The 16,420-nt window shown below is 40.8% G+C and overlaps 1 protein-coding gene across 5 annotated transcripts in view; it reads right to left on the bottom strand.

Moving 5' to 3' along the window:
- The window catches only part of NR5A2 (nuclear receptor subfamily 5 group A member 2), a 137,664-nt gene that overhangs the window by 49,594 nt on the left and 71,650 nt on the right, over positions 1-16,420 (bottom strand). For all 5 annotated transcript variants that reach the window (XM_026017989.2, XM_072733443.1, XM_072733441.1 and 2 more), the window contains 2 exons: positions 15,476-15,595; positions 5,239-5,386 (listed from right to left, as the gene is read on the bottom strand). In XM_026017989.2, coding sequence (XP_025873774.2) covers positions 5,239-5,386; positions 15,476-15,595 — 268 coding nt within the window. The remainder of the gene's footprint in view (positions 1-5,238; positions 5,387-15,475; positions 15,596-16,420) is intronic.

Genomic DNA, 16,420 nt, shown 5'->3' with positions numbered 1-16,420 from the left:
AAAACATGTGGTTCCTGTGTTCATGGACATTCTAGTTTATTAATCTGATAGATAAAAAGCCTTTGCTTCATTAAAAGTACAAGAGCGACCGTAGAGCTTTTTTTTTTTTTTTTTTTTTTTTTTTAAGGTTAAGCCTTAGATATTTAAAGTAGCTACAACAGACACAGGGAAACATACTTTGTTCTGCCTTAGAAGTATTTCATTTTCTCCTTCCAAATCATGATTTCAAATCATGATTTTTAAGGCCTGAAAATGTTATCCTTCCATTTTTAAAACCCCTTCCAGTTTGTGGATCGAGTCACAAATAGACCGTTTTGTCCTGGGACATTTCACCAATTGCTTGGATGTTAATTTACATTGGAGATAACATGTTTAACTTTTTTTAAAGTCAAGGAGTTGTGGCCTGACACTGAAGAATGCCTGAACCAAATCTGGAGATGAAATCAAACAACTCTGCAGTGAGTTTTGTTCTCGACTTAATGCCCATTGCACATTCAGCGCTTCTCTATCGAAAAGACTCAGGTGGCAGTTTGGTAGGGCAGCTCGTAGGCAGTGGTTTTCCCAGTTGAGCCATTTCCCCCAAGGCAAACACCACTCATCTTCCCTGGGTTTGCCTCCATGAGGAGGACTCTTGCCTGGATGTGTGATCAAAATTCAAAATTTGGAAATTTGATGTGAAACAAAGAGCTACCATGATGAACAAAGATCTGATTTTATCCGGCCATTTTAGCGTAGACAGGATTCCACCACTATCAAGAAGTTGTACAACATTCCCCAACTACTATTAGCTCCCAGGGGCTGAAAACCTATGATCTTGCATTCTGCTTGGAACAGACGTGCCATTCATCACCTACTGTTAGTCGTGAATACTCTTTCTAGTTTTTCTGCAAGTTCACTTTCCCAAAGAGCTAACAAATGAACATCTCCCCTTATACACTGGGAGAATGCAAACTGATAACAGAAATGATTTAATTTTGAGGAAGTATCAGCTAGAGAGTTCTCTGCAAAAAAAACAGCCTCAGAAAACTAACCTGCACTTAAGATACGACAACCTACTATTGACAACCACATCACAAGCTACTTTGGTAAAAGTTTTGTTTTGAATTTAAAATTAAGTAAATCCATTTATCTATCCTTTCTCATCAGTAATATTTTGTTAAGCTTCTACTGTGCAAGGTGGTAGAGACCTGGGACACAGAGAAAAGTGAAGGGCAATTTCTAACCCCAACGGAGACCCAGTCTAGAGCACCGTCCACACAGAAGCAGAGCAGAGCAGCATCTTCCACCCATTTCAGTGCACTGAGAGGGCCTATACTTGGGGCAAATATTAGCTGCTTTTTACTCTGGAAAAATCCCCTCAAAGAGAGTAACAATCTCTTTAACTCAGCTGAATATAAAAGAATGGTTTGAGAAACACTGGCAAGTCAGAGAAGAGAAAAATTTACAACAGATCAAGGACATTCATCAGGAGAAATAAGATACAATATTCCTATAGTCCTTCCTCTTGCCACCTGGGGTATAACAAGTCCAGCGGCATCTGGCCACTGAGTCTGGAGGCTGAGATAATCCAAAGGCCAGAGTCACATCTTAGTTGGCACATTCTCATGACTCGCTGCTTTGAGCACTTAGGCCACACTAACATTCCTGGTGGGCATTAACGTGGAATGACACTACTCAGGATGCTGCAGCTCAAAACCAGGTGACCACTTCCCAGTTCTGCATTTATTTTCAGATCAAGTTTGTGGGAATGCCGTTCATCTTTTAACGCACGCAATAATGACATTATTTGAGGATCATGATTCCACATACTTCTATGAGATTTATTTCTGCCTTGTTAGTGATAAGCCAATGTAGAATAGATCCTTCTTTACCAAGTTATCAAAGGGCTCAAATTATATATTCTCATAATTAAGAAAAAATTTTAAATTATATATATAAATAAATATATATATATTATAATTTATATAAGTTTAATAGGACTTTAAGAAAATATTACTAACAGACTGGGCCCCCAGAGCCTACTATACTATATACAGAAACATTCTGAAAGAGGGGACATTTTTCTACTTTTTCTTCTTTTTTACAACCAGCTTAAGCAATTGATATCTGTTCCTGGATACAATTCGAGGCAGGAAAACAAAAAAAAAATCAGGCCACGGAATGGAAAATGTTTAAGTCAACCATACATGTAGTTTTAGTCCTATCATTAGCTTTTCATGGAATCAGAAATCAAGTTTGGAAAAGAATGACTTTTAGGAGGAAAGGGAGGAAGATTGTTACCAGAATTTGATTTGACTCAACTAATGGGCTACTGCGCCTCTAGAGTTTTCTCTTCTGGTTCAAGCACCCAGAAATCTGAGACTCATGCAGGAAGGACCTCTTCCTCCTACCTCTGTCACACCCCGTGGCTTGCATCGTCTGATTTGTTTACGTCAGCACATTCCTATCCCCGTGGAGTGTTAAAACCACCCCAGAACACAGAGTTCCCAGCCCTATTCACCTCCAGTCCACTTTCCACATCACTACCACATCACTACCAGAAAAGCAAATCAACTAATGTTACCCGCACCTCACTCCTTTTTAAAAAAGCATCTGGCTCTACCTGCCAAGTGCCTACAGAGTGAAGATCACAGCCCCTCCTCCTGTGAACCACCGCATCCCCAGAGCCTCAGCACCCGACACATGGTAAGTGCTCCCTACATGTTTGTAGAATGCCTTGAGGCCCTCCGTGCCAGGCTCCTGCCCACCCCTCCTGCCATCAGGCCACACTAGAGGCTTCCCTCCAACCATGTTGATCCCCTCCTACTCTAGACCTCGTCTGGCTCTCTCTTGCCTTCATGCTTTTGCACCAGCCATTCTTCCAGCTGAGAGTGTTGTCCCCCGAGGGCTCACGTCCTACTTGCTCTCACCAACTCCATCTGTAAAGTAAACACGGTCTCATCTCCCACCAAGAGGACACTGCTACAGTCCTCTCTCATCGCAGCCCCTGATCTCTGATCATCCCACAAGTCCTTATTTCCCTCCAGGATCAAAGAGGCTCAAGGCGGGGGCAGGGATCGGAACGCATCAGTTTTCAAACTTGGAGGGAGATCAGTGCAAAGCTCATGAGCGGTTGAGACAACAGGTTCTGATTCTGGACTTGGGCTCAGCTTTCAAGGGTGGCTGTGCTGTGACTCCAGTTCCGTTACAGGCCAAACAGGTGTTTGGGGACCTGATAGTGAATTACCCACATATCTCAATAAAGTTGCCCCCCAAAAGGTTGTCGCTTGGGAGGGGGGTATTTTCCATATGCAAATTGGAAACTCCCTGAACCCAGTTACCATTTCCTTGCTTCTTTAAACATAAACTCTTGATAAACAAACAAACTCTTGGCCCAAACTCTGTTTACCTCTGATATGAAAGCTATGTTTTCTTTTTTCCTTAGACAATAAACAGGCGTAGTTGTAAGGGACGTGGAGTTTGTTACTCAGTGGTCGCCCCAGGCTCCTGACACAGTCAACACACTCAAATAAGAGTGTGCGGTTGAGGAGGTTCTGGTAAATACATGGTTCAGGATGAAATACATGGTTCAGGATGATAATTTGTGAGGTTCACAGATTGAAAGCACTTCAGAACCCCCACCTAAGTTCCTACTTCCATAGTATTGGCAGACAACGTGATAATTTTGAAAAATGACAAAGGGAAGATAAAAGTGATGAAAGCGAAACACGGCCCATGGTTAATGTCTACATCTTCAAATGTAATGCAGTTATCCAACTAATTTAAAATACCATTGAAGTGAGATGGCTCTCTTTAAATATTTTATCACTGAGATGCTGTAAGATTTCTTACACATATATTACCACTTTTTCCATTTAATTACTGATCAAATGTGCCAGTTGAAAAAAGACTAAGGTCTTGCCATAAATCAGAATGATTTTTGAGATTATAGCAAGTAGGTCTGTGCTATCTTCCTCTTGATTTTCTAAAAAACTGTTCATGAGGAAAAGATGTAGACTTACTTGAATAGAACTTTCCTATTTATAGTGGTTAGTACAGAAACCACACAGGATCCAGTCCTGGCATCGTAAACCTTTGAACACTACATCTATGAAATTCTGTTGTCTTTTCAAATTTTCAGTAACATTTCTCTTTGCTATATTTATCACATTTTCCAAAATATGAAAACGTTCTTTTTATTTTAAATGTTGACTACATGTGAAAAATTAACTCTGGTTCTATTACTTCAAACTATCCCTTTATTAGCAACAGTTGTGCGGTGCTGTCAAGAGGAATTTTAAAACGAAAGTACCAAATTTGGAGAGTAGACACATCTGTTTTACTTTGCAGTTTGTTTTATTGTTTTATTTCTTAGGCTATGAATTCACAACTATCTTATAACTGAAGACTAAAGAAAAAACATATGTTGGTAAATCTGATTTCTGCATTTTTTTTTCATTCAGGGGAAGTTGCCTCCCTCAGCTGTCTGCCAATACGTAATAAATGGACTTGGCAAAAAGTTTATTTAAGTTGGCTTTATTAAGCCAACAAAATGCAGAAATCAAGTATGGGACAGGCAGAAAAATCTGTTCCTTTGAAGTCAATAAAAATCCATCTCCTTAATCCTTTTTTTATTCCAAGCAGTGGTGATTTTTCTCAACTGACTCACTGAGAACCTTGATTTAGCCAATCTGTCTTGCTTAGTTATCTTTCTTCTCCAAAGCTTTCCTAAAGAAGCATCCTTTCCCCTTGACAACCATCATCTTTTATACTCGCATAGTGATGCATCTGGTTACAAACATTCTCTGGTTAATCCTGATAGAGATTTAAGAAACAGGTTTTTAATTACTATCCATATTTTACAATAAAAGCAGCAGTAGCTTGCAAGCTCTAACAAAAGAAAAGGCACAGAGAAACCATCAAGAGCAGAAAGGACGGCGACAATTTGATACCATGCGTCTTTCCTAAGCGAGCTCCATTCCCCCTTGGGCTGCTGCCTTCTCATTATGTCCATTATGGGAGAAACTTCAGGACCCCAGGCCAATAACTCCTTTTCCATGGCCCAACCCACGTACTCCTGGGCAATGAGTCATGGCGAAATACATGCGTAAAAATATATTCACACTTGAAGATTTTGCGATTTGAAAAGGAAGGCATTACCTTGGTAGAACAAAAGCACGTATGGACTTCAAGACACTCAGAGTTTGGCACCATCTAGTAACAGTTGGTTGTATATAGTATGAGAAAAGGATTCCTTACCTAAACTAAAGAGCACCAAGAATTTCAGACACACAAACTCTCGTTGATCAAACTGTAGAGAGCGAAGCTTTGCCACTAACTCCTGTGCATGACTCATGAGATTGTTGAGGGTGGCCCCGGCTTGGGATGCTATTATAGAATAGTCCACCTGCAACACAGAATCAGTTTTAAGGACTGTCAGAATCAGAAACGAACAAAAGAATCAGAAACCAATATTTTTATTTGAAACTTTTAGGAATTGTGGGTAAAACCGAATTGCACTTTAGATCTGGAATGGAGGGGATATCCCCCATGACAATAGTTTGAGACATGCTGTCATTCTAAAACGTATCACAATTATTCTGATAAATCTAATCATTTCGATAAGCTGTGTAGGGAACAGATTTTGGCTACCTAAATTTTACAGGTATATGTACCTTCATCTTTTTTAACTGTGAAATCACATTATGGTGTAAGGTTCAGATTTTTAACTCTCACAAGTAAGTTTAAAAAAACAAAACAAAACTATACTATCCATAAGAAGTGAATCCAGAACGGCATTCTCTGCACACATGATGACATCACCTTGTGCGTGAGGGAAGTGAAGGCAGAGATGGGTTTCCATTTTTATTTTCTTAAGAGACCGTATTTTAAAGCAGTCATTGTTGAAGAATGCATGCTTGTGGATGATGAAAGACTCGCATTTAGATTATTCTTTAGCTGGCTGCTTCCTGAAAAGCAACAACTACTAACTATTTTCATATTGATTATTAACACATTTCTCTCGGAAGACAGCAATGATGTTATTAAGAAGAAGAAGAATTTCTCGATTTGGAAAACATAACAAAAAAGGGCTTATTTTCTCCTTCATTTCAAAGAAAAGGTGCTGCAGTGCACCAATCTTAGATTATTCATGGGGACATAAAAAGTTCAGCTTATAATAATAAGTTAAGATGTTGGGATGGCTGTCAATGATGGTACTGGCTTTGCTGCTGCAATTATAGCATAATGGGAAAGCCCAGTTGGTACCTGATGCTCCCATCCTTTTTGTACTGGAGAGCTCTCAGGCAACCAGATACTCTTTTAGGTGCATTTAATATTTGCAGCAGCAGCAAATTTGTCTGGGAGGCAAGTCCTCATCTGCCACTCACCCGGAGCAGACTGTATTAAATTTTTATATTTATTGACATTTCATTACCATAATTGACTGCACTTGCTTCTCTAGGAGAAGGCACAGGGCTGCCTCCTAAGCAGGAGAACTAGTCCCTAGAGTAGAATTTGCAATTAAAAACAAGGCAGAATGGATTTTTTTTTATTGTGTAAATATGATGAGTTGAATTTTCGGCTTTAACTAGAGAATACTGGGTGTACAGAAACCTTTTCCAAGAGTGAGAAAAATTATGAGTCAGTGGAAAGACGACCCCCAAAGGTGTCAATCAGTTTATATAGAGTCAACTATGCATGAAAAAGCCACAGTTAGTGTGTGTTCTAGGTTTGCTCTTGTATCAAGCACATAGCACTGTCCTACCTGCTTTGTCCAGGTGCCGGCATCTGTCCACTGAATTCAAACATCAAGTGCTCTAAGAATGCCTTTGGTTTCTGTTCCAGAATATGTGAAAGAAAGGTCCAATACACAAGCAACCTGACCCCTTGCTGGGGACAAGCAGATGAACACTGTGGGACACATAACGATGGCCCGTGTAGCCCCCAAAGGGGTGTCTCAACTATCCTTTTGCCAGTTCTCTTACAGGAGCACTACCTATGCCAGGTTAGTTCTTCTTAGTTGAAAGTGGTGCCCGAGCCCTAAATTCTTTAGAAACTATACATGGTCTAACTGCCCCCGGATAATAATAATAGAAATCCTACAGAGGCAAACAGGATAGGTAAGTGGATGACAACAGGAAGGCCCTACAGGGTCATGGAGGCGGAAGAAAATTGGGACAACACAGGAGGAGATCTGGGCCAAGGCGGCCACTTACAAGCAGAGCATCTTGGGCAAGTCATGTGGAGTCTCCATTCCTTAGTGCCCTGATCTTTAAATAAAGTAGTTAAGCTAGAGGATAATAAGGTGCCCCCACCCCCCTTCTGGGATTATCAGGAAAGGACAGTACTTGGGATAATACTACCAATTTAAGCTTGGAATCACTTGTTGCAAGCACCGCTGCGGTAGCTTAGAATGCACGCAGGACACGTTAGTCAAAATCAGTGAAGTGAAGCCTTCAACCAGGAAAGTGCACTTAAATAAACCACAAATCTGCTGGCATTAATTAATTTGTCTTAGGATAAAGTTAACTGAGTTTTGATATATGTTATAGCTCTAACGAGTATGCAGTAAGTTCAAATGCTAGAATTTCAGGCTCAAAAAATGTGGTACATCGTTAACCAGAACCTCATGCTTTAAAAGACGGGTTAATTTAAATTCGATATGTATGCGGTTCCAACAGGTGTGTCCTAATAAGTGCAAGTCCTAGAACTTTATACTTGAAAATAGGGTGTGCGATCCCCGAAAGGAACTGAAATTGTTTCATAAGATTCTATTTAGTGAGCTCTCTAGTGAGATGAACTTCAGGAAATCAATTGGCAGACCAACAACTTTATAGCTATACATTTATTTACATGCTAATTTGAAAGCTCAAACATGCTTATTAAATGGGAGCCCCGATAACATTTCCTTCAAGGATAATTTATCAGATTGCATGGCTCTGAAGGAGGATAGGTGATTTATTCCTGATACAGCACACAGATCTGCAACTTCCTTACATTTTATTACAAACATAATTATATTTTCATTGTTGAATGCAGAGTTTGTGCTCATTTCAGGAGCAGCTGGCCTTGTCTTTTATGTACTTAGTAAAATTAATTTATTGCTCTCTTACATGTAATCTTTGTGCCATTAAATTCAAGGCAGATATTGAAGAAATACTATAAGCCGATGTCCCCTTTGGATAAATTTCACTCATCATGAAGGTAGAAACAGTTTTAGCTAAATTGCTTTTAGTTCTAATAACTGAAATTTTTGATGACTTGTACATTGTAAGATGCCTGTCATTTTAATATGATACACAATAATAGGAGATAATGAATAAGTTGCCAGTAGACCTTTCCCTTAGGATGATGTTACAGTGGCTGTTAATTAGCTACAATATGCAAATACTAAAGTGATCCCACTTCAAAACTCTATTGTTATTTTATATGTGTGTATATAGATATATATGTATCTATATAGATATAAATATATATAAATATCTATATATACACATACACACAGATATATTTCATTTTTTTTTAAAGATTTATTTATTTATTTATGAGAGAGAGAGAGAGAGAGAGAGGCAGAGACACAGGAGGAAGGAGAAGCAGGCTCCATACCGGGCGCCCGACGTGGGACTCGATCCCGGGACTCCGGGATCGCGCCCTGGGCCAAAGGCAGGCGCCAAACCGCTGAGCCACCCAGGGGTCCCCCACACAGATATATTTCATGTGCATGTTACTTTAAAAATACCGGATAGAAATGAATTCTTGTTATAATTTGAAGATTTTTAAAAATACAGAACCAATTTGATATTCCTAATAATATTAATACTAATTATTAAGTAGGTTACTGATAACACTATTAGTAATATTACTGATAATCATTATTCCCTTTTTGCTTAACAAGATTATTTAACATAGGCTTATACAGATGTCTGATTAAAAGACATAATGAAAGCATTGTAGCTGACCTCAAGTTTAAGTAGGAAATTTGGTGTGAAGCACCAAATCCTCATTTTAATGCTAGGTAGTGGTGCCCCGGGCTGTTCTTTGTAGTGGGATTATTTCAATTACTCTAGTTCTCGATGAACTATGAAGGGACCCAATTCTGCAAACATTTATGGAGCCGACATAATGTGCTGGGCACCACGCTAGCCACTGGACTTTTGAGAAAAGTTGTGCTATTTTGTCTTAACTTTCTTCTTTCTCTTCAAGCTCCAAGTAGCGGTTCCCTGGAGACCCTCCCCGTTTAAAAAAAATTGTATCTACTCTCTTTCTTCCTTCTCTGTCACAATAAACGCATCACATTATTTACTATGAGCTGCATTCAGGAGGAAAATGTCAAGAATACTGGGCCAAGCAGCACCTGGGGCCTTGCATTCCTTACCCTGGCTAGCAAAGTTGCTCTCTCAAGCATTGTGCGAACACTACGTGCATGCTCAGGCTGACCCTGAGTCAGGACTCTAGTGCTGATAATATGGACTAAAGCATATTTAATATTGCTACTTCGTAACCTTAAAATGCTCAGCATAAACATCCTCATTTATTCTAGAAGAAATCATCACACCGGGCAGTTGGGAAAATTCTATAAGCAACCCTGGAAATTTCTTTTTTTTTTTTTTAAATTTTTGTTTTGTTTTGTTTTATTCATTTATGATAGTCACACAGAGAGAGGGAGAGAGGCAGAGACACAGGCAGAGGGAGAAGCAGGCTCCATGCACCGGGAGCCCGACGTGGGATTCGATCCCGGGTCTCCAGGATCACGCCCTGGGCCAAAGGCAGGCGCCAAACCGCTGTGCCACCCAGGGATCCCCAACCCTGGAAATTTCTAATGAATGACTGGGGAGTACTGTGTTTTTCTTCTGGTTGAGGCTGAAAAAGGTGGTGGAGTTTAAAGTTTTATCCAGAAATTCCTTGTCCACTGCTTCTCTAAGCCCAGAAGGATTTAAGCACTGGTGTCTGTCTCAACCTGCAAAGAGTTTGGTCCAATACCGTCACTTTAGAAATAAGGCACTTCCAGGCGGCTGGGGGCTCAGCAGTTGAGTGTCTGCCTTCAGCTCAGGGCGTGACCTCGGTGTCCCGGGATCGAGTCCTAGGTCGGGCTCCCTGCATGGAGCCTGCTTCTCCCTCTGCCTGGGTCTCTGCCTCTCTCTCTGTCTCTCATGAACAAATAAGTAAACATTTTTTTAAAAAAAGAAAAAGGCACTTCCTTCTAGATATGGAATCTGGGCAGCTTGGAATGCCCATCTGACTCCCTTTGCACTTCCTCCTCTGAACCTTCCTTCCACCTTATCTGAACCTGTGTCATGCGGCCTACCTGTGAAAGTGCACAGTGCACAGCACTAGGCAAGGCTCAGTCGTTAGATGATAAATCACTCCTCTTATCACCACTGAGTGCAGGGCTGTGTAGACTGCCCCCCCCCCATCTTTGACGTCCCTTCAATGATTAGGCCTTTGCAAATATTGCTAGATTAAATGAATCAGGTTGTTTTTCTCCTCTAGGGGAGCGTTTAGCTGCCATTGGGGTATTTTGCATGTTCCTTTGAAACAATGCTGTTTAATTTTCTCACCATGATATCCACATCATGACCTGAGGCCTCTATATCACTGTCTCAAAGTTCACACGCTGCACAAATCTGTGGTAGTAGGTCAATGTGTTTCGGTGGCAGATGGACTATTTCATTTAGGAAAAAAGTAAGAAAACTTCGCATTTAGGAAGAAAACTCAACAGAAACAGTTGATTTAGGGTGTTGGCATTATGAATGACCCTTTTTCTTTGTAGCATTTTCTTAATGCAGAAATGATTTTAGAACATTAAGTGATAATCACTATCTCTAGTGATTTATTCTTACTATGTGTTTATAATGTCACACCAAAAAATACATATATATCAATAAAACAAAAACATTCGGGCAGCCTGGATGGCTCAGCAGTTTGGCGCCTCCTTCAACCCAGGGCCTGATCCTGGAGACCCGAGATCGAGTCCCGCGTCGGGCTCCTGCATGGAGACAGCTTCTCCCTCTGCCTGGGTCTCTGCCTCTCTCTGTGTGTCTCTCATGAATAAATAAATAAAATCTTAAAAAAAAATTCATATATATATATATATATAGGCTCAATAAAGAAGAAATGAATGTTCTGTTTGGAAGTTCCACAGAAGCTGCCGTGCATAGAAATTATACGTGAAGACCAAACTGGGAGCTTATGGTGAAAGCAAGCTCTGCAGCATCTGAGAGTCATACAGAAAAGCAGTATGGTGCGTTGGTTAAGAACACACACTTTGGGAAGCCCGCATGGCTCAGCTGGATGATCACCTGACTCTTGGTTTCGGCTCAGGTCATGATCTCAGGGTGGTGAGATCGAGCCCTGTGTCAGGCTCTGTGCTCAGCGTGGAGTCTGCTTGTCCCTCTCCCTCTGCTCCTCCCTTGGCTCTTTCTCTCTAAAATAAATAAATAAAGCCTTTAAAAAATGCGAGCTTTGGCACCAAGTGGCCTCAATCAGAAAGCTCCACCTTTTTTATTAGTGTGCTTTGACCTTGCCTCACCTACTTCACCTCTCTTTGTTCTTGATTCCTCATCTGTAAAATGGGGATGATAATGGTAATAAACAGCACTTTCTTCATAGGGATGCTGACGTCCTAAATGTCAGCTTCATGTTAGCTTAGTTTTGACAGCTTCTTATCTTCACGTCCGCACTTTACAGAACTATTCCTTGTAATTCCCATCGCACTTCTCAGAGGCAGATTCCCCAGAGCCCTCACTGGAGAGGTGAGGACACTGCAACTTGAAAGGTGAGGGCAGCTCCCCAGATGGCGGAGCTTGTAAGCTGTGGACTGGGGGCTCAAACACAGGTCAGTTCGATTCTAAACTAGACTAATGTGTGTTACACACACACACACGTGTGCACAGCATTTTCGTAGCAGAGAGCAAGCAGCCTGCACTGGGAATGAAAATATACTCCACCTATAGTTTGATTGTTGTTAAACTATAAAGTAAAAGAAAAGTTTGCTCCTTTTTTTTTTTTTTTTTTTTTTGCTTTCTTTAACTACCTTTGAAAAATCATATCTCCTCACCCCCCTCGGGGTGCCTGGCAGGCTCAGTCAGTTGTGCGACCAACTCTTGGTGTCAGCTCAGGTCGTGATCTCAGGGCACTGAGATCGAGCCCCACACTGGGCTTTAAGACCAATGCAAAGTCTGCTTTTCCCTCTGCCTCTGTTCCTCTCCCTGCTCTCACACGCTCTCTCTTTCATAAGTAAATAAGATCTTAAAAAAGAAAATCATTCCTCTCCCCCCAGAATATTGCTCTACTCTTACATTTCATACAGTCATTTCTCTCCTCGTCACTATTTTAACCATCTTCCTAAAATTAGCATGCTTCAAATAATTTATTGCTGTTATTGTTGTTTTAACAACAACAACAAAAATCTAGGTTTGCCCACACTTGCAACCAGAGAGGTATTTACCATTCTAAGAAGATTATACCTAGCATTTTCACGTATCTCCCCCTGCATCTTGGGGTGGGAAGCAGTATATGTCTACTGCAGTGAAAAGCAGCTTCTTAATGTGTCTCAGCTTCATGAAAGCAACTGGGAAGGTATAAGAAGGTACAGATGAGATGTAGGGACACCTTGGGGATGAATACTTGGGGTGTGGAGTCCAAGTTAACTTGTTTTAATTAAGCTCTTAACTTAGGATAGGATGGTTCTAATTTAGTATCAGCAACTAATATTTATCATGCGCCTAATATATTCAGCACTAAATAGGGGCCATGGAGATGTAGATGTAAATTATGTCTGGGACTCCACATTCAAATATCTTTCTCATTCTGTTGCAAAGGTCGCATGCTTTTGAAAGGTCTTCCTTATAGTACTTCTTTCACTTTTATTTAAGAAATTGCAAGATGGGGGCACCTGAGTGGCTCAGTGGTCGAGCATCTACTTTTGGCTCAGGTCGTGATCCCGGGATCGAGTCCCTGCATCGGGCTCCCTGCAGGGAGCCTGCTTCTCCCTCTACCAATGTCCCTGCCCCCTCTCTGTGTATCTCTCATGAATAAATAAATAATAATAATAAATCTTTTAAAAAAAGAAAGAAAAGAAATTGCAGAATGGGGGTGCCTGGGTGGCTCAGTCAGTTAAGTATTGGACTCTTGGTTTGGGCTCAGGTCATGATTTCAGGGTCCTGAGATCAAGCCTGCTTAATAGTCTCTCTCTCCTTCACAAAAAAGAAAAGAAGAGAAAAGAAAAGAGAAAGAAATTGTAGGAGTATCTCCCTACTTGCTAGATGGAATGCTGCCCAATTCATGAATCACTTAATAAAGCCAATGAAAGAAAGAAAGAAAGAAAGAAAGAAAGAAAGAAAGAAAGAAAGAAAGAAAGAAAGAAAGAAATTACAGGAAGCCCAAAATGTTTTGTTTAGCCTATTCCACAAAAGACAATACAAGGTTTGTTCCATCATTTTCATAAATAAGAATGTCTGGTTATAATGCATCATTACTAGGCTAGCCATGGGATTGGAGGGAAAAAGGTAGGGGAGGGGTTTGACCGCAATGAGACTTGCTCTACAAGGGCAGAGGAGGGAGCTAGAAGAGGCTGGGGGGCGGGAGAGGTGTGAGGGAAGCACTAGTTCTCCACCAGGGACTTCTTTATTCTGCTGTGATGGCAAAACATGAAGTAGCAATAATTGATACTAAAGATGATAAATACCATCTATTTCTGACTGTTCCTGGTTTTGAAAATCAGACAGACAAGAAATGCACTTTCTCTACTTTTTAAATGGTAATTACCTTTAGCGGGGGACAGCACTTAAGGCAAAATGAAATGTGAAATAAGGAAGATTTCTAAAGAGCAAGGATGGAAGTGCTTGGAGAAAGAACGGCACAAACCCATTTGATTTCTGAGACTCAGAAGGAAATGAAATCAAATTAATTTGTGGGCTGAGGCTCCTTCTAATGCAGTTCCTCGTTGGGCAGGGGTGGGTGGACTGGGGGAGGGGGCTGGGAGGCACACCAGGGATTAAACTCTAGAAATGGGTACATTTCCTCCCCAAGACTTGGGTCACTGGGCGAAAACACTAAACAAAAATTTGAAAGTACAGGCAGTCAAGCCCATGGGACTTTATTTTCTCATCTAGAAGGCTTTTCTCATGAGATGTACAGAAAGCAGGGACCAGACAGTGATGGCGATGGTTGAATTGATCCAATTTGCAAAAACTCTGCGATCGCGCTCGCCTTTAATTTGATTGGGAAAATGTGATTTATTAATAATACAGCAAATGGTGTGGAGACAGCCTTTCATTTTCAAATATGCACTGCTGTGGTTTCACAGCACATAAACATTTACAGCTGGATGTAAAAGACCACGGTGCCCGAGTACTGAAGTACGGGAGTACTGATCGCTGCAGCGATGCCTGAATAGAAATGACCCAATGGACTTAGGGCATCACTATGTTCCATGCATTTATTTTAATAACACATCAGTTATCGAATGAAGGCTAAGAAATGGGACGGACATGCCAAAATCCTATAAAGTTGGACCTAGGCGCGTTGAGTACTTTCTGTTCCCCAGCTACCCATGAGGCCAACAACTATCTCTCCTCCTTCAAGTCTTTGCTAAAAGGTCACCTCCTCAATAAGACGAAACCAACTACTCTTATTTACACTACAAAGTCTTGGGTCACAGTGCGACATACACCCGTGGATGTGAGCTGATTCCCTTTTACACAGCACTTTCTCTTTTTCCGTTTTCTTCAACAGCACTTTGACCTCTAACACATTATACGTGTCTTATATATAGGTTTGCTATGGGATTATTCGTTACGGTCAGCTTCTCCCTGCTACGATGTTAAGTGTCACGAGGGAAGCGTCCTGTTCAGTGTTGCTCACTAGTGCACGCCAAAGCCCTAAAATAGTGACGGGCAACACTACTGGATATTCAATAAATATCTGTTGGCTGACCAGATATCTACTCAGAAAGGAGGAGGAACTAACAGTAATTTTTTTTTCTATTTTCCCTTTAAATGATGGCTGGCTCTTAAAAATTGGAACTCTTATCCCTTTTCCCTTGCTTGCCTTGCTGCCAGCTATTTAGTTTATATATGATATTTGAATCGGTCTCTTCCACCACTACGATGCCAAAATAGTAAGGATTCCACAATTTATAAGCTTTTTAAATAGCTGATAAAACAAGTGTGGTAGATGCAGAAACTTGAGGAAAAAATGCTGGGTACTAATCATGAATTCTGATTTAGCGGTTGTTTTGACCCTTCAAAGCACAACTTTCAATCCCAGCAGAGTGAAAGCAGCAGAATGTTTGTGATTATGTTTGCTTTTACAAGTTTAACCGTAATCATCAGTGTAGGAACAGAGTGCACCAAGTCAGCTTTTCTAAATTATTTGCAGCCAATCTTTCCCTTTCAAAGCACCAGAGTGCTTCTGACCTAGTTAAATTCCTGCCATTCTGAACATGCTTAATAAAAAGACATTTTTGGGGGGCGGGGGGGGTCTCTCTACTCACTTGTTGCCCAGTAACCAGGAAGATTGACCCTTCTTTTCCATGTACCACTTGTCGGTAAATGTGGTCGAGAATTAAGAGCTCACTCCAGCAATTCTGGAGCAGCTTCATTTGGTCATCAACCTATAAAAGAAATAGAAAGGAATGACACTGTTATTCGCTACATATTTTTTTTTTTGCTTCTGCATAATTTTCTACCTAAGAGTACTCACTATGAGCAAGACGTCTCCGCCAATGGCCGTCATAGCGCAAATACTCAGAAATTACATCACTGCTCCTGAAAATCATTATTTTCATTTGGAGAAATACTTTTTTAGGCCACATATGAATACTTAAGAGTAGTATTTATAATCAATGAGCTGCTAGGAAAAGGCCCTCCATTAGATCGGTCTGACATTAACAGCGCTATTAGAGTTTGCTTGTGGGAGGTACGGGTGCCTCACACCGTCCTCAGTAGACCCCATTAGAATGACCCCAAATAGCCTGTGCTTATGTATCTAGAGTTGAATCCATTGACCCACAGCTGAAATAGTATATAGATATTAGCAAGCTAGCAAATTGCCAAACTGAGAAGATTTATATAAAAGATAATTAGCATGCCAGCACCGATGGCTTCTAAAGATAGAGGCACATGCCATTATTTGTCATCCGAGTTCACTGGAAGTCCAAACTGTGCTAGACTTTGAACAGAACAATCACCAACCATGGTCTTGAGGCTAATCTACATTTGCTTTATGATTCGGACAATTTTCCCACAAACTCTCTAAACGTTCAATTTCCATAACTGGAAAATGAACCAAGAACATGACCTCCCTCACAGGACTGCCATGAGGATTAGAATGAAATGTGCTGTGTCATAGTGGGCATTTTATTCTTGTGTCATCTCGTTCTCCAGGGGACCACATTCTTCAGTGACAAAAACCACACTCGTTTCACATACAGTTCACA

This window comes from Vulpes vulpes, chromosome 13, assembly GCF_048418805.1.
Source record: "Vulpes vulpes isolate BD-2025 chromosome 13, VulVul3, whole genome shotgun sequence".
NCBI lineage: Eukaryota > Metazoa > Chordata > Mammalia > Carnivora > Canidae > Vulpes > Vulpes vulpes.
The sequence above is the reverse complement of the archived record's forward strand: the minus strand, read 5'-3'. Positions and strand labels throughout refer to the sequence as shown.